This window comes from Trachurus japonicus, chromosome 11 (assembly GCF_045865225.1).
Source record: "Trachurus japonicus isolate A0001 chromosome 11, Traja_1.0".
NCBI classification, from domain to species: Eukaryota; Metazoa; Chordata; class Actinopteri; order Carangiformes; family Carangidae; genus Trachurus; species Trachurus japonicus.
The window spans coordinates 30,221,798-30,241,428 of record NC_140917.1 but is presented as its reverse complement, the minus strand read 5'-3'; the positions used below and the strand labels follow the sequence as shown (position 1 = coordinate 30,241,428).

General features: G+C 39.7%; 1 protein-coding gene across 1 annotated transcript in view; it reads left to right on the top strand.

The window, feature by feature from the left end:
• Window positions 1-4,871, top strand: part of nxph1 (neurexophilin 1) — a 44,952-nt gene extending 40,081 nt beyond the window's left edge. Inside the window, exon 2 of the mRNA XM_085792278.1 lies at window positions 4,001-4,871. Within this exon, the coding sequence (XP_085648404.1) occupies window positions 4,001-4,738 (738 nt within the window). The 3' untranslated portion in view covers window positions 4,739-4,871. The remainder of the gene's footprint in view (window positions 1-4,000) is intronic.
• Window positions 4,872-19,631: the final 14,760 nt, after the last annotated feature.

The window sequence follows — 19,631 nt, the reverse complement described above, 5'->3', positions numbered from 1 at the left end:
TTAGGGACCTGTGCCTTCAACCAGACAGCTGCAGCTAGCTGCAGTGTGCTCGGTGGACCTATAGTTGTGCTCTGAGAGGTTGGGTGTGGGCAGTATGAGTCTGGCACAGTTTTTTAACAGAGAGCATGTTAAATGCATAAATAAAGGTGATGAATGGATGAATGAAAAAGAATCAGATGGAAAAGTGGAGCAGCATGGGTTGGATGATAACTTTGGTACAGTGGTGAGAGGAGATGAGGGCGACATGCTTCGACCTCCAGAGTCCTTTGAGTTTAGGGATGACTGATGGTCTTTGATGGCTCCGTTTTTAAATTATGAAATCTTCATGAGGAGGGAATAAAGTGTTTATGGAAATGATGTCATTTGGCAAAGGAGACAGAAAGACCAGACCTAGGAACAGCTAAGAACAGTGAAAAGAGCCAGTCAGGAGTCTCAGTGTATCCATCTTTTTTTTTTTTTCATCATTTCAGATCTTATAGAACACCACAAGGGTCAAAGTGGCCTGCAATAATCAGAAATGAAACTAAATTGAAAAAAACAGACACGCAAAGAGAAGCTCCTCCTCACAGGTGATTAACTTCACTGCTGCAAAAGAAGCAGCAACCAAACACATAAAAAGCTCTGTATTACAAATCATTTTCAAATTATTCAAATTCTAAATCCTTGTGGTTATTGTTACGATCTATGTGCTGTCAACTCTCAAAAAACAATCGCGACTGCTACTTCTGTGTTGACTTAGAATCAGAATCAGCGTGCATTTTTCACACTATTCAAACAATTATTAGGAATAATCTGTTAATACTAATAATGTGTTTACATGCTATTCAATGATCTGTTTTCTGAAGAAGAAAAAAAGTTGTTTACATGACTCTGTTAGTTATGGGAATTCTTTTCACAAAAGCTAGGTCTTCTGTTGTTTCCAACTGGTGGTGGAAGGAGCCATGGTGCTGGTACTTGGCTGAAAAACTGGAGGTCTCATTCTGTTGAGCCCATAGGCAAGGCAATAAAATGTATTTGTATAGCCCATTTTTACAAACAGTTTCTCTCAAAGGGCTTTACACAGCATCATAACAACATCCTCTGCCCTTAGACCTTCACATCCGCTAGGGGGAAAACTCTCAAGGGGAAAAAAGGGTAGAAACCTCAGAATGAGCAACAGCGAAGAGGTCCTTTACCCAGGACGGGCAGGCGTGCAATAGATGTTGTATACAGACAAGGGAAACCAACAGCACCACATCATCTGCAAATAGCACAGACACAATTCTGAGGCTCCCAAAGGGACACACTCCCCTCCTCTGCTGCACTTTGAGATCCTGTCCATGAATACCACAAACAGGATTTGGGACATGAGACAACCTTGGCAGAATCCAACCCTCACTGGGAATATATTTGATTTTGTGCTGAGAATACAGACACACCTCTCACTTTAGTACAGGGACCAAATGGCTTGTTGCATTGAGTCTGACAGCCTATGTGCCCCACAGATTTAGAGTCCTGCAGGGTACATAAGCCTTCTCCAAGTCTACAATGTGCTGGCTGATCAAAATCCCATGCCCTGGTCCCACCACATCTTAAAAGCCTCTTTCTTCAGCTGGATGGCTTCTTCACTGCTGGTGTCCGCCAGTAGGTTCTCACAACAGATGATTCTGCAATGGAGCCTCTGGACATGGTCCACTCTGACTCCGTGTCCCTGCATGATATAATATAATATAATATAATATTTTTAAGATAAACGTCTTATCCATTCTTTTTTACCCCTCTACATCTTTTGCAGATTAGAATGAGTGATTAATATCAGTATGGAATAAGATGCAGTCCTTCATCGGTTGAAAATAAAGAAGTTCTTACTGTTGGCATATACCATATTTTTTATGTCACGTTCTACAGCTGTCTGCACAATCTGAATTTCTATGAGGATTAAAAGAGAGAAAAGAAGAAGATTCCATCTGCATCCCTGGCATTTTGTCTTGTATTTTATGTTCATTTTTTAATAAATTCTACTGAATACATTATGAGAAAAGAGACTTTTCCAGATCTTCTTCATAAGCAGTTACATTATCATAAATCCATTCCAATGTAATCCTGTCTCTACCACAACGATATTCTTCTGTATAGGAAGGGCACCTTACCTGTTTCAATAGGAGATGATTGCTGAGTGTGTCTGCCTCAGACAGCCAAGTGCTCTCTGAGTTTTAAGCTCCAAGCCACAGATAGATCCCCTGAGATCCTCTTCAGCTCCAATGAGTGGGCTGTTAACTTCAATCAGCTAGTTTGTTTCTTCACTTCTGATTTTCTTCATGTCGAACGTATAACATATTCTCCAGGGGTGAGGTCTGTTATTCAACAGTCCACACAGTGTACAGTTAGGTCTGGATGATGAATATCCTTCTAATGTTGCACATAACAAATGAATTCATGCATTGGTACCTGTGAAAACCAAAGCTTAATGATGTCTATTCATCTTTGCACTTCACTTTGGTCTGGCATCTTTTGATGATTACTTTTATAATATGATTGCTAATTGTTGTCTACATTTTTTCAAGTAACATCAGACAGATTCCGATTCTTTATAAATCACCTTCCATCCATCCATGTTCTTGCATGACCCTAACCCTGAGAAGAGGGGCCCAGTTTGAATGTTGTGTTTGCAAACCGCAACGAACAAACCTCGGGACTCTCTAAATCCAGGTGTGAACATTCTTAATGCTGAACACATGTGACCTGATCACTGAAGACACATGTTAATACAGGTCCAACATGAACAGGGCCAAATATACTGAACTATACTAATCTGAGACAAAGGAGGAAATATTTGTAGTATGTACTATATATCTATATATATATATATCTAATTGTAGTAAATGGGATTGCTGTGACATACTTTACAGTAGCTTATAAATATTCTCTTAAACCTAAAAGAGACTGTGGGCTATGTCTCTATGGTCCTGCAGAGACATGTGAGGGAACTTAATTCAAAGGGACAGGTGATTGGTAGTGAAACCTTATTTTCCACTTATTGATGGGGGAAACCGCAGAAATTCGAAAATCTGAGAAAGACAAATCTGTTGTCACACCTTACAGTAGAAATCAGACAATCAACACCACATTGTTCCAGTAGGACCTACATTGATCTAATTGCACTCATTGGTACTACGCTGTGAAAACCCAAGGCTTCATCAATCATCAGTCCAAGGGGCACTTTTAAGTTAATAGTCTGGTCTTTCCCTGCTGAACAGCCACTGCTTTTATCTGTGTGAGCCAGCACGGTGGCCATGATGGCATGGTACCAATTTATTTTATTTGGATTGCTGTAATCTCTTTGTAGATCAGCTTGTTGCACTGTAACTCCTGGGTTTCAACTCCTATCAGGATTTGAAATGTAAACTTATTCAACTCAGACTCCCATGGCATTTATTGGTCATGGCGTGAAAGTCAGTGCTTTAGATGTTAAAAGTGAGTAATGTCTTGTGATACTTCACTTCACCCACTATAGAATCATTTTCTTGTGTAAGTAAATATAACACAATATTACGTGGTTAAAAAAAACCCACAACACCTTCACATTGAACATATAGAACTGACCACCCTGATATGTATTTATCCTACATAAGTAGATGACATAGTACCCATTCCTCTGTTTTTTTTTATGTTGCACTGATGCACCTCATCTTATCTACTGAAGTATACATTTAAATAGAGCAAATATCCATTCAGTGAGCACAGATTTTTGATATCTTCATTCTCTACTGATTGTGAATGGTTATGCTTGCATGTTTCATAATCAACTCGGCTCTAACCAAAAGATGTTATTAGAATTCATTAATCAATTGAATGTCTAAGTTACACAAATTTCACTAATAAAAAACTTTTGCAAATGATCAGGTCATGCCTAAAAGGTTGAAGAAAGCTGGCAGCAGACCTAAGGGGACTTGTAGCCAACCATGTGAAACATATTATTTTTTATTTCTCAGCTGATGATGTTTTTTTCTCTCTTCCCCAGGTTACAGGTGCCCATGTCAAGTCGGGAAGCCCCAAATCTACGCTAAAGCATATATGGACAGAAAGCAGTAAGGATATGTCAATCAGTAGGCTGCTGTCACAGACTCTGCATGGTAAAGAAAACAGCACAGCCTTGGACCTTCACTATGACACTCCAGAGCCCTACTCGGAGCAGGACCTGTGGGATTGGCTGAGGAACTCCACAGACCTGCAGGACTCACGGCCGCGGGCTAAACGGCGGCCGATGGTTAAGACAGGAAAATTCAAGAAGATGTTCGGCTGGGGGGACTTCCACTCCAACATCAAGACGGTCAAACTCAACTTGCTGATCACTGGTAAGATTGTGGATCACGGGAACGGCACCTTCAGTGTATACTTCCGCCACAACTCCACGGGTCAGGGCAACGTGTCCGTTAGCTTGGTCCCACCCACCAAGATAGTGGAGTTCGATGTGGCGTCACAGCAGTCTGTCATCGATGCGAAGGACTCAAAGTCCTTCAACTGCCGTATTGAATATGAGAAGGTGGAGAAAGGTGCCAAGAACACCCTCTGCAACTTCGACCCATCCAAGACCTGCTACCAGGAGCAGACTCAGAGCCATGTTTCCTGGCTCTGTTCCAAGCCTTTCAAAGTCATCTGTATCTTCATCTCATTCTACAGCACCGACTACAAACTGGTGCAGAAAGTGTGCCCGGACTACAACTACCACAGTGAAACACCCTACTTCCCCTCTGGGTGACAGTCCCACACATTCATTTTCACCATGGACAAGCAATACACAGACTGGGGCATCTACCCATTCCAGAGAATGTGTATGTTTGCAATTATGTCCCTAAACACGTCCACACCAGCTGGTCAGCCATCCAAAATGTTTTTTCCCCGAGTATAACATTATGAATTTTCATGGAATTTAACTGTTTTTAATGGAAGGTATGTCAACAAAGTATTCTTAACCCTGAAAAACTCTACTATAATTGTTATCAGTTAGATATTTGTCACTGAATTATGTTTTATCCCTGTTAAAACCAAGTAGAGATAAATTGACAAATATATTAAACAGCCCATTCTTGTTCACGTAATCTTTGTTTACTCTCCTTATCAAACTAGATGTCCATAACTTTCTTTTCTTCCTCCATATAGAACGAATTTCTCTGGACAACAACATATTGACTGTTTGCCCCTGCTGTGCTGTTTACGTGCTGCAGTTCATCCTGCATAACTAGAAAACACTATTAACTCCTCATTTGAAAAGATTAAAAAAAAAAAAAAAAAAAAAAACGTAGCTAGCTCAGATGTTTTTTCCCAAAACTTGCAAGGCATCTGAAGAAGACAGTGGAGATTTAAATGTGAGTCTGATGCTTTTAGAAATGTGAGGTGGTTTTTATCTATCAAGGGGTGAACTTGGACTGAACAGACATCTCCCTCAGGCAAGTCTCATTCAGGAGAGAAAATGTAGTAACGCACTCAGATACTGTAACACTTTCACTCCTCTGCTAGTGCAGACATGTTGAGTTTGTTGGGTAATTGCTTCATTCTTGGTGGACTGAATGTCTGATTACCTGACTTATTGATCAGTGGTTTGTTCAGGGAGATGGGGCTTGCTCATTGTCACTTAATATATCAAATGTAATGTATTGTATTCTATATCTTAGAGCCTAATTTGTATGAATGGTTTGTATTGTACATAGTTTATCCCAAATGCGCTGCTTCTATACATGCCCCCATGACCTGTGTTCCCCTTCCCGCTATGTCCTCTTGTTCACTCCATTTATGCTCGTTCGTTCTGCTCGTGCCCTAGATGTGAATTTCATGAAAATGGCAATCTTGTACATAAGCTGTAAAACTCACTAAATATATTAAAAGTATTCACTGAAATTTTCTTTAATGTAAGGAGGGGGGATAAAGGGTTGGGGGTTGGAAATGTACATATGAATTAAATTTTATCAACTGAATGTTGGTACATTGCAGTTCTTATTGTGAGCTTTGTCCTTATTAGTCAGGAATGTTAAAGTTTATACTGTGGAAGAAGGAGAAATAAATAGGGCTTCAACACCAGGAATAGATTAGATCACACAGACATAATGACACCAGGGACGGCACGGCAAATATCGACCCCATGAACACTTAATGCACTATAACTCCACCATCAATGTCCAAACAAGCCAAAACTCTCAGACCCCATTCCTGAACATACCCGTATGTCCATATTTGGTTGTTCTGAAAGCACCAGCTAATGTCAAAATGAACAATTGTGTTTTACTCTATTACATTTACCCTATTCCCAAGCAGGTTATTCTGACCCTCTACACACTTTGGAGTTAACACTGTTACTATTAGTTTCAGGGTGAGGGTGAGGGCTAGGCCGTGGTGGAGTGTCACATTCCCAACAGGAAGTGCCTTTAACTCTGTTATATATATTGGAACCTGTGCCTAAAACTTGGTGACACGATCCTGCTCTGTCTGCTGATGTTACATGGTGGGAATTGTGCCATTTCAGATGACAGTGTAGCCCCAAAATAATAATAAAAAAAATAGCTTAAAAGGACTTTATTTCCTTTATAAATTGCAGAATTTCCCCCAATTTTCATACTGACACTGACACACCTGTGTACCCAGTGAAAACAAGAAGTAACAGTTGACACTATACATAAAAATACAGTAAATCTTGTCCGTAAGAACAAGGATACTAGAAGTCACTGTGATACATGGTTGCGTTAACTGGCATTCTGCAAGCCCCCCAGCAGGGAATAGAAGTATGAGGGGCCGTTCATCGCTGCTTGCAGGTTTCATTTGTCATTGTCGACTCTTTTCTTATGTGTTGCTGTGTTTGTGATTTGTCATTGTGTCTTCTACTTCAGGGCCACCTTAAAAAAAACTTCTTAAACATTCTCGCATCATTGGTTTAACTTTCCAGTTGCTCTACCGCTTCTCTCTCCTATATTGCTTTCAGATGCAACCTCTCCAATTGCATCTTTTTTATTATAATGTGACACTGCAACTGCATGTCCCTCCACACTGGGGTCAAGTCTCCTCTCCTTTACAGTGGGGGAGGTAAGGGTGGAGTTAAAAAGACTAGTCTTAAAGAACAGACCCAAATGCTACCAAATGGCTGTTAAAGGACTGTGCAACCCAGCTGGTTGAGCCTTTGTGGAGGATCTTCAACTGGAGGGTTCGAGTCCTTTGGGAACCATTATGATTTGTCTTGGCAACTACAGTGAAGCAACCAGCTGACAGGCCGATGGCCATCACATCACACCATGAAGAACCTGGAACGGCTGTCTCTCCACCTTCTGAAGCCATTGCTTAGGATTAGGCCATGCATTAGACCCCCCTACAGCAACTACTGGCAGTCTGCAAGCCAAACCCAGCCAGTCAGCAATAATACTTTTTTTTTAGCTAAAAAAGCCACCATTACCAGCTGGATTCCAAGATAGTGGAGTTAAGAATCAGCCCATGAGATGACAGAGGTAGTTGAGGTACCTAGTAAAACATAGTAGTTACTTCATAAATAAAAAACATTGATTTTTAAATGAATACTCCCAATGAACTAACCCCGTGAACTTAAAGCTATGCTTGGTAATCCTGTTCAGAAACACGTTTTGTTATATGGTCCTTCTATCCTGAGAGTAGTCAACACATTATGGATTCAGAAAAAGGAACAGCAATAATCAGACCTCTGTGGAAGCTGCAGGACTGACAAAACTCTGACCAATCCATGCTTTTCACTCCGAAAAGGAAAAACCAATCAGATGCCTTCATGTCTAGTTCTGTCTATGCCCAATCAAGCTGCCGTCTCACTCCCTCTCTCCCTCCTCCTGCTGCTTGCGCGACCAGAATCTTCACCTATGTCCGCGGAAAAACAACACTTGGACCGGTTTACGATCAAAGTACAAAAGAAAATAAGTACAACATAACAGAGCAAACCAAGAACTCACTAAGAACAGGGAACATCACATGGAACACAACAGCGACAATGACAAATGACAAGAGACAAAGGGAAACACAGAGGTTATATACACGAGGAAACGAGACACAGGTGGTGCAATGCAATCAGACACAGGTGAGACACATGAGGTAATCAAACAGGCGGGAAACTTAACAGGAAGACAAGACAGGAAAACAGGAAATAACTCAACCAGACACTAAGACAAGACACAGGGACACAGACCATGACACAGAGTAGTGAAATTGTTGCCATTTCCGGTACCGGTGACGTACCGACACCAGCTTGTACCCAGTCTCCCTGCTCCTCTCACCCATACATGAACGCCCTGTGCTGGGCCGCATGGCCGACCAGCCTCCTCTCCAGAGCTCGCCGGAAGTTAAAGCAGAACTATGCAGGATTTGGGCTGTAATTATTGTGGCTCAGAGTCACTGTGATGGTTGAGTGACCTGTTATGAAGTGAATGGGGTCTAGGCCAATGCGCTCACCCCCCCCACTGGCTGAAAACCGCACTTGCAAGATCAGTCGTCCGTCTCGGTGTTACAAATCTCGTCAATGGATAGAAGTATCGCGAGAAACTGCCTTACGGCAGTACGAGATAAGAACGCATATGACGTCATGCATGTCACGAATCGTGATTGGTTTGAGTTCGGAAAGTCGGAGGAAACCATGGAAACATGAAATGTTTACTGATGAAGTTCAGCTTGTGGCTAACGGGGAGCTAATGCTAACACAGATACACACACCATGGGTCTTTTATAAGATAATGTAATACATCATGACACACACACACACACACACACACCTTCGCGTTTTGGAACCTTTATTCCTGTGTGTGTATGTCTGTGTCTTTGTGCCTGTGTGTGGCTGTATTAGCGTTAGCTCCGTGTTAGCATAGCGTTAGCTCGGTGTTAGCGTTAGCTCGGTGTTAGCAGGGCTTAGCAAACAGCAGTAAACACAAGCACGTGTAGGGGGGGTGGAGGAGGTGGCGGCCGCGAGGTTTTACGACAGTGACATGTGCCTCCCAGAACTGTGGGGGAGCTCCGGAGAGGGAAAAAAAAGAGAAACCAACGAAGGAGCGAGCTATTTCCGGCCGACTTGCAAAGTTCTGCTTTAAAGACAAACTGAAAGGGAGGGGGTGAATCCCTGCTTTACATCCTGTATTGTGGATTACGAGTCAAGGTGACCACGGTGCGTCAGGCTGGATTACTGTGTCCAACAGTGAGGGATGAGCAGCACGGAGGCCTGTTTACTTTGTAACAGCCAACTTAATGTACAACTCTTGCCACATCCAGATATACTTGGATGAAACGGCCATTGTATCAGGAATAAGTAGGAAGACTGACTGCTGCTGAGATGCATGCAATGTAAAATCTATATTTCTAAATGAGTAAAACAGTTCACAATGGAGCCTGTCACTTAGAGTTCGGGTTGTGTATTACAAACAAGCAGCTTTGGTTAGATCTGACTGAACATCGCCAGGTCCAAACATTTGTGACTGTTGAAAACATTTGTCAGTCTGTGGTATCTGACTAGAATAAACACTTGCACATTGGCATTTAAACACATGACAGTAAGAGAATTATAGGAGTGGAGCTATTTCTGATGTGATGGAAAATGTAAATAAACAATAATAAGACACAGTCCCTTTGCTATTCACTATTTTCTGCCTCATAGGTTTTCACTCAAATGCTTCAATAATGCATTTTCAATACAATGAAAACCAGCATCACCAATGTCTTCAGTGCATTGTTTTACATAAGCCCATTTAATTCTTTTTGAGGCATTGATGAGTTCTGTTGTAGTTGTTCTCCTTCATCCTCAATGGAAGCATCCACTTCATCACCACAATAAATAAACAATAATCGAGCACAGTGAGGTTCATTGCCGTTTGTACTGCAACTTCAATTCTGTCTCCATTGCCATGCATCCACACAGCGCTGTGCTATTCACTGCACAGATGTGATTTTGGCAAGAGGCAGGCAAGTAAATATATTAATCCATTCCATATCTACAGTCCTGTAGCTTTTCTATATCTTTGCATGTTCTTGTGGGTTTGTGCGTTTGGTCATGTATTTGGTTTTTGTTTTGACAAGTCACACAGGCTCCATATTTCATAAACAGAGTGTGCGTCAACAGTAGGCCTATGAGGAGAGCGTCACAATGCGTCAACAGTGAAAGCGACCCAGAAGACAAAAGCTCCGTGCCTGACTGTAATTACTTCTCGGAGATTCTTCTGATCTGGCACCATGTGAGATTGAGCAGATTTTCTAATAATGGAGCGCGTCATAGAGTTGGACACACAGAGGCAAACTTGTATTTCAATCCCTGGGAGATGTGGAGACTGGGACTCGAGACTGATAGCGTCTGTTTTGGGACTCCACAGTGGCACCTGCCATCGAATCCTCCAACTCAACAGTTGGGATCAGAAGTCAGCTGTAAACAGATTAGAGCCTCTGGGGGAGGGAAATCCGCTGCCTTTAGCTAGCTCACAACTTATCAGTAATTAAAGTGGATGCCAGGTTTGTGTGTTCATTGGCAGCCTGCAGGGTACTTTTATAGTTGTCCTCATTAAGGAGCTGCCTTAGTTTGCCCTCCATGCTCACTTTAACAAGCCTGCAGGGATTTCTTCAACATGTAATAGTATTTGGCTAAATGCCATCCATGCAGAAGCAAACATAACTCAACAACTCCTGTTAATTGTAAAAGCAATGCAGACGGAAACAAATTTCCAACTTCATTTTAATGTGGTGTCCTTTCTGTGAGTTTTACCTGTGGGCGAACTGTTGTGTATGGTTCCAGCTAAAAGAAATAAAATAAACTATGACAGGAAGCTAACACAATGTTAGATGCAGACTTCCTATTTGAAATCTGCATTTAAACAGATACAGTGCAGGGACCTGGCAGTGCATTGGATTTATAACCTTTGTATGTAACTTTTTTTAACCAGTAATTGCACCATATTACAAATAGATTTGTTTTATAATTCAAAATGTAACTACTGTTATAGGTTCATGCATCACTTTAACTTTATTCTTGCCTAATGGACACATCAGCAACATAACGGTTCTGTTATAGTGTACTGCTGGATAATAACTCTATTTCACTTATTTAGAGGCAATTGGAACACAATGTGGTACAAAACGGTACCACAGAGTTTCTTTCCAGAGGCTATGAGACTGACAAACTCACTGCCTAACTGAACCCTCTGCCCCCCACTGCTGCTGCTAATGCTACTGTGGACCTCAAGCTGTATTTTTATTCATTTGTTTTTTACTGTCATTTTACTCTGCTGCTGGGTCCTGGGTAGAATTTTCACTTTCTTCACATGAAAGCTTATTTTAGAATGGTAATAGTTGAACCTTGAACCTTGAACCTTGTACTGCACTAAGGCAGGCTGCCAGAAAGCTTTGTAGACCTGGATACTCACTGCAGCAACTTCTGTCATCGGGAGAGGATGGAGGGAGGAGAAGAACCCTGGATACTTCAGCACACACCCCCAGGTGAAGTCATATGGCACTGGCAGGTCAAGAAAATGTACATTGCTTAGCAGTAGTCCAGTATTGCAGGTACAGTTGCAAAAAAAAAAAAACCTATGTGAACCCTTTGGAATTGACTAGTTTTCTGCATTAATTGCTTTGCGTTCCATTTCAGGCCTGAAGTTTGCTGCTAAATAAATTAATTCATTTTTAGTATTTTTTGTACGTATGGTGTAAAAATGGCGCTACATAGCAGCATGTAAACATCATCTCAGAGGTGAAGTAAGGTGGAGGGAGCATCATGGTTTGGGGCTCTGCTGCCTCAGGACCTGGACAGTTTGCCATCATCAAGGGCAAAATGACTTCCAGAGTTTATCAAGGCTTCCAGGATAATGTCAGGGTGGCTGTCCACCAGCTGAAACTCAGTAGAAGTTGTGTGATGCAGCAGGACAACGAGCCTAAACATTGAAGTAAATCTACTATCTACATCATCTAGAGACAGTAGCTTCAACAATACAAAACCCACCTTTGGGAGTAGCCCAGTCAGAGCCCAGACCTGAATCCAGTAGGGATGCTGTGGAATGAGCCATTCACACCAGACATCCTAAGAACATGGCTGAGCTGAAGCAGTTCTGTCAGGACCAATGGTCCAGGATTCATCCTGAGTGTTGTACAGTTGTGATCTGCAGCTACAGGAGACGTTTGGTTGAGGTTGTTGCCACCAAAGGAGCTTCAACCAGATATTAATTCCGAGGGTTCACTTTTTCCACCTGCACTGGGAATGTTTAGTAGATATCTTCAATAAAGCACAATGTGTTTGTTTATACTTGTGACTTAAATCACATTAAATGGCCAATTAATGAAGAAAACTAAGAAATTCCAAAGGATTCACATACTTGCCACTGTAGATACATACAGTAGCTTGCCACATCCAGAAGTATAAGGATGACACAAGTGTTTTTGTGAGTATCACTTAGAACAGTGATTCTCAAATGGGGGTACTGCAGGGGGTACGTGAAAGGACGAGGAATAAAATGAAATAAAAAAAAAATTTAATTTTTTTTTTTTTTTTAATTATACCAGAGACGTGACTTTGATTATGCATATATATTAAAAACATGTTTACACGTGAAATATCGCCTTACAAAAATCGGGAGTACTCCTGTTCTGAAGCAATCTAAGGCCACCTCACTAGTGATGCACGATCAAGTGCGCATTTATCAACCACCGAAGAAGAAGAAAAAGAAAAAGACGAAGAAGAAAAAAAAGAAAAAGCAGGCCTAAACAACTTGAATGAGAATGCAAAACCGTGGGTAAAATATGGAAAAGTGGCTTCTTAAACGAGGGTGTCAAAGAAATGATGAAGAAGAACCAGAAAAGAAGAAAAAAGGGGAATTACAGAAATGCCGCCAGTTCCGTGACGAGTACATCGGGATGGGGTTCACCTGCACATCACAGGATCCCCCGCTAGCGCAGTGTTTTTTATGCGGCGAGCTAAAGGCTAACAGCGCAATGAAGCCATCCCACCTTCAACGACATCTCCGGACTAGACACCCACCATACGTTGGTAACACAATTGACTTTTTTAAGAGAAAACTCAGTGAATTTAAGTCATCACAAGAGAAAATGCAAAAGGCTACAACAACATCAACAAAAGCGCTGGAAGCATCATATTCAGTGTCGTTACTTTTGGCAAAAGCCAAAAAACCATTCAGTCTTGCTGAAGAACTTATTGTCCCAGCAGCGGCTGTGCTTGCAGAGACTATGGTGGACAAAGCAGCGGCTGCAAAGGTCAGGACTGTACCGCTGTCAAATGATATGGTTTCGCGGAGAATTGACAAGATGGGGACAGATATCGTGGCGCAAGTTGTGGAGAAGCTGAGAGCTGGTGAGTTTTCATTGCAGCTCGATGAGTCAACCGAGGTAACGCTTTATATTAAGGTCCTTGTAATAAGCATTAGTTAATAGGTAATAAGGCCCTTATAAGTGATTACAAGATGCTTATTAACATTATTATGCATTTATAAGACTATATATGCATTAATATACTCATTATAATATAGTTAATAGCAGACTATAAGAGATTTATAATAACTTATAACAAACTTAGTTAACTGTTTGTTGATGCTTATGAACATTAATAAAATCCTTATGAGTATCTTATAATTGTTCATAATAACATTACAAACACATATATTGACTCAACTAGCCCAATCATTATGTCTTTATTAATCTTAAGGTCTGTGTAATAAGCGTTAGTTAATAGGTAATAAGGCTCTTATAAGTGCTAACAAGTATTAATAGTCTCATTATAATATAGTTAATAGCAGACTATAAGAGATTTATAATAACTTATAAGAAACTTGTTAACTGTTGATGCTTAAGAACATTAATAAAATCTTCATGAGTATCAATCTAACCCAACCATGATGTCTTTGTCATGCCTTTATTAATCTTTTTTTTGTTTGATTTATTAACATTATACTTTATTGCTCATCTACGTATTATAAGTTTACTTGTTTACAGTAAACTGTGCTTTTTGCAGGTACTGGATCTAAAGCGAGAACAATGTCTTATTAAGGCTGATAAATATTTTATTATGCATTTGATTTTGGTTTTCAGAAAGGTGCGTCGGAGGAGAAGAGCAGACTTGTAGAGTTTCTTCTCACTTGAAACATTTTACCCTTTCGCTTTTATTTTGAAGGCAAACAGCAAAACCGGAAGTTCCGGTTTAAGCTAGCAGCTGATAGCTTAACACATGCCCATGTGTAAAATGGAGGTAGTTGCCCAACATTTTTGCCCCCGAGTAGAATTCAAACCCATTCTGGGCCTCGAAAAGAAGCAGCTGACAAGAGGAAGCGTTGTGAGACGGAGGATGACTCTTCTGGTAAGTTTAACTGCTGCTAACTAGTTAGTACAAACTCAAACATGCATAGCTAACGTTAGCCGAAGCTAGTGTAGACCTAGCCGCCTCAAGACTGTTGCTGCCCTACGGAAGCGCTTCTCTGTGTATCAGTGAGAACGTTTTTATATTAAAATGTAGTTTATTTTGTCTTCAGCTAGGCTTATATACATACAGTGTACATTGTCGAAATATAGACTCTATTTAAAATGCTTGAAAATTCAACTGTAAAGTGTTATTGCAGGATGTATCGAGACTTTTATTTTTTATGTTTTTACATTAAAAAAAAATGTCATTATGAAAACTCAGATGTAAATTTCCTCTATCCTCATTCTCTCCCGACCCCTCCTCAGACTCCTCAAGCTCCTCAACCTCAGATGATGGCAAGAAGAAGAGGAAGAGGGAATTGCTTTTGATGCAAACAAGAGTGCAAAAGAGCAGCTGCGTTAAATGTTCAATGGAATTAAAAATTTAAAAAAATAAAAGTGTACTTTTTTTTCAAAGACCTGTTTTAGGTTATTTTTATACATTTTAAGTATAAAAATCATGTTGCACTTTGCAAAATTGCACTTTTTTGAGTTAAATTATTTGTATAATATGCCTAAATGTTTTAAAGGTGCTTTCTACCTGTTTTAGGTGATTTAGATTTTTATACATTTTCAGTAAAATATCTCTTTACTTGACAGCAATGAATAAAACAATGTTGGGCTTCACTGTTGAAACATTTGTATTACTATGCAATCTTTTCTTTACATTTCATCAACCTTGACCACATGTATTGTTCATTACAGATGTGGAAGTTGTGAAAATCATTGTTAACCATTAATGAATGCATTACAAAAGATTTATTAGACTTAATAAGGCATTGTTCTCGCTTTAGATCCAGTACCTGCAAAAAGCATAGTTAACTGTTAACAAGTGCATAGTTAACTGATAATAAGGGCATAATAATGCACAATAAAAATATTTATCAGCCTTAATAAGACATTGTTCTCGCTTTAGATCCAGTACCTGCAAAAAGCATAGTTAACTGTTAACAAGTGCATAGTTAATTTATAATAGATGAGCAATAAAGTATATATTAATGTTAATAAATCAAACAAAAAAGATTAATAAAGGCATGAAAAAGACATCATGGTTGGGCTACACTCAATGTGTTTGTAATGTTATTATGAACAATTATAAGATACTCATGAAGATTTTATTAATGTTCTTAAGCATCAACAAACAGTTAACAAGTTTCTTATAAGTTATTATAAATCTCTTATAGTCTGCTATTAACTATATTATAATGAGACTATTAATACTTGTAAGCACTTATAAGAGCCTTATTACCTATTAACTAACGCTTATTACACATACCTTAGGATTAATAAAGGCATAACAAAGACATAATGATTGGGCTAGTTGAGTCAATATATGTGTTTGTAATGTTATTATGAACAATTATAAGATACTCATAAGGATCTTATTAATGTTCATAAGCATCAACAAACAGTTAACTAAGTTTATTATAAGTTATTATAAATCAATTATAGTCTGCTATTAACTATATTATTATGAGTCTATTAATACATATATAGTCTTATAAATGCATAATAATGTTAATAAGCATCTTGTAATCACTTATAAGAGCCTTATTACCTATTAACTAATGCTTATTACAAGGACCTTAATATAAAGCGTTACCGTCAACCGATATCACCGGACAGGCACAGCTCGTTGCTTTCGCAAGATATGTTGACAATGATGACATCCAAGAACACATTATTTTCTGCAAACAACTAGAAGGGACAACAACTGGTCAGGACATTTTTAACATTGTTAATTCTTTCTTTTTGGACAACGGAATTGACTGGAAGTCCTGCATCAGTGTGTGTACAGATGCAGCAGCAGCGATGACAGGCCGTGTCAAAGGACTCATCGCACACATAAAGAAGGAGAACCCTGATGTGATATGGACACACTGTGTTATCCACAGAGAAGCCCTGGCTTCAAAGAAGATGAGCCCAGAGCTTCCTTGTGTTTTGAATGACGCCATCAAGGTGATCAACTTTATTAAATCCAGCCGCTAAATTCACGCCTGTTCCGGAGATTATGTGAAAACATGGGAGCAGAACATACGCAGCTCATCCTACACACAGAAGTACGCTGGCTGTCCAGAGGCAAGGTGCTGAACAGGCTGTTTGAACTACGGAATGAGGTATGTTGCTTTTTGTCAGAGAACGCGTCTCCTCTTGCCGCCTTGTTTGATGACACCCAGTGGCTTGCAAAGCTTGCATACCTCGCGGACATTTTCGCAAAAATTTAATGAACTGAATGTCAGTCTGCAAGGCAGGGACAGTACGGTTTTAAAACTATATGACCGAGTCAGTGGCTTTCTCAAGAAAGCAGCACTATGGAAGAGATGTTGTGCAAAAGGTGACTTCAGCTGTTTTCCTCAGTTTGATGGCTTCATCTCCAATGAGCAGACACAGAGAGAGGCAATCAAAGTCGTTGTGGATGGCCACTTGACTAACGTAATTGCCAACTTCAAAACATACTTCCCTGACCTAAAAGAGAAGGCAGAACAGCTAGACTGGGTTCGAAACCCATTTACAGTGTCTGAAAGCAACTCTGGTTTGCTACCTGTTCACGTGAGGGAGGAACTAGTGGACGTGTCCACAGACCGTGGACTGCAGGATAAATTTAAGCACAGTTCACTAACTGAGTTTTGGGTGTCTGTGAGGAGGGAGCACCCCGAGTTAGGAAAAAGAGCTCTGGGACAGTTGCTCCAGTTTGGATCTACATACCTATGTGAGGCTTCATTCTCAGCAATGACACAGATAAAAACAAAACAAAGAAATAGACTCTGCCAAGGGCTTGAAAATAGCCTAATAACAGCTGTGGCTTCTCTGCCACCGAGAATCTCAAAACTCATGGAAGAAGCACAAGGACATGTGTCACACTAAAATGGACTGTAGTGGACTGTGAATCTGCACACTGTAAATGAACTGCAAATAGTTTTAAACATAAAACTGAGTTGTTACTACTGTAATTGGAAACAATAGTTATTGTTATTATTTTATTGTTACTCTTAAACTGACTGACTTTTTGTGAATCTAATGATCTGCAGTGTTAATCCAAATGAAGTTTTAAAAAAATCCTGACTATTACAACTGTTATTGAATACAAAGCTATACTGGTTTGCTGATATGTTGTGAATCTAATGATCTGCAGTGTTAATCCAAATGAAGTTAAAAAAAATCCTGACTATTACAACTGTTATTGAATAGAAAGCTATACTGATTTGCTGATATGTTGTGTGAATCTAATGATATGCAAAGTGTTAAGTTAAAAAAAACCTGACTATTACAACTGTTATTGAATAGAAAGCTATACTGATTTGCTGATATGTTGTGTGAATGATCTGCAAAGTGTTAATGAAGTAAAAAAAAAAAAAAAAACCTGACTATTACAACTGTTATTGAATAGAAAGCTATACTGATTTGCTGATATGTTGTGTGAATGATCTGCAAAGTGTTAATGAAGTAAAAAAAAAAAAAAAACCTGACTATTACAACTGTTGTTGAGTAGTAGAAAGCTATACTGATTTGCTGTTATGCTGTTTTGTTTGTAACACAATGACATCAAAACGTATATGTTCACAGAAAAATAAATTTGCTGAGGGCAATAACTTCAATCCTTTCACTCCATTTTTATTTGTAATGTTACATTCTTAAAAGGTCAGTTATTATTCATTGCTAGCTATGATTTTCTCTTGCCGTTTTCTAAGCAAAATATTGTAGTAAAGTAAAGGGGGTACTTGGATTCAGATATCAGGGAAAGGGGGTACTCAAGCCAAAAAAGTTTGAGAACCACTGACTTAGAAAATACTATAGATTCTCAACTGGTGGGTCGGAACTGTTAAAAAAACAAAAAACAATATTTGACATGAATGTTGTACTTCAATTTTGGAAAAAAAAAAAAAAAAACTAAACACATTTTGACAGGCACGCCCACAAAATAGTTGACTTGGGACTTCATGACTGTTGCTACTTTATTGAGCAAAACACCACGTTATGACAAAGCGGTCTCACGTTACTCACTGTTAGCTGAGTTGAGAATCAAAGAAAAAGAGAAACACAGGAACTCAATAATGGCATCCACTCATCTGACCAAAGGCGCTGCTCAGTGACGTCCTGGCGTCGTTACGTTTACGTTGTTAAAGGAGTATTACAACTGTTACAGCCCACCCAGCAAACAACCATTCAAAGGACAGACATCGAGGACCATCTTAACAACAACCACCCTGTCCACAACATTCTAGTGGGTCAGCCAACTCTCTCTCTCTCTTGCATAACTTGCATGAAAGTGACAACACGAGTGTTTGTACTGTTTACTGAATATCAGCGTGGCTGTGAGTGTCTGCAGAGCTCAGCCTGCAGTCATGTACCTATAACTGAATCACAGCTGATATTCAGGGCAATGTCATTCCCTCAAATTTGACATTGTTTAAATAATTATACTGAGGTAAAGTATTAGTCAGTGTCGTCTTACTATCTGACTGAATGTTTTGTGTTGGCTTGACACATGACTTGTATCATTAACTGTGTAATTATTGGTCCTTCCACTTTAGTCATCATAACTTTCTGTCAAAATTTGCTTCTCTCACTCAGCTGAATGATGAATGACTATGATCTGATCTGGTGTCCTTTTCATGATAAGGATTCTTCCCATGAGACGTATCTGCTAAATCAGGGCATCAGAACAATGAGTTTTGGATCCTGCCCACATTAAGCCATCTTTGCCAATCCCTTCCTGACCTAAACGACACTTTTCCCTCTACAGAATTTCTGCTTTAATCAAAAGTGGAATGGAAAAAGGACCCTCCATGCCTCTGGGATATTTTTCCATTAACCATTTTGACACATGACTGTGGGGGATTATTGGTTTTTGAAGAACTATTAACAGCTGTACATTTGCATTTTAATACACTTCTCCTCAACTTACTAATGCAATTTGCTTCTCAGCTTTGTTGCCCCTCATTCCTGCAGCAATCCAGACGAACAGCATAAAGCCCTCCAGCTTTAATCGTTTTAATTTCCATGAAATATTAGTTTTCATTAATCTCTCCTAAATCTTCACAGTAGACGCCAGCTATTACAACTCTTTTCCCAACTGTTGCATGTCTCGTCCAGAAGGTTTTGGTAAGATGTTGGCCAAGACAGCGCACACATACAATTCACATGGAAAGTGATAAAAAGGCTAGTCTCAGGCTGAAGCAATGTTTACATTATTATGTGTTTTTTGGATAACTTGGACAGAC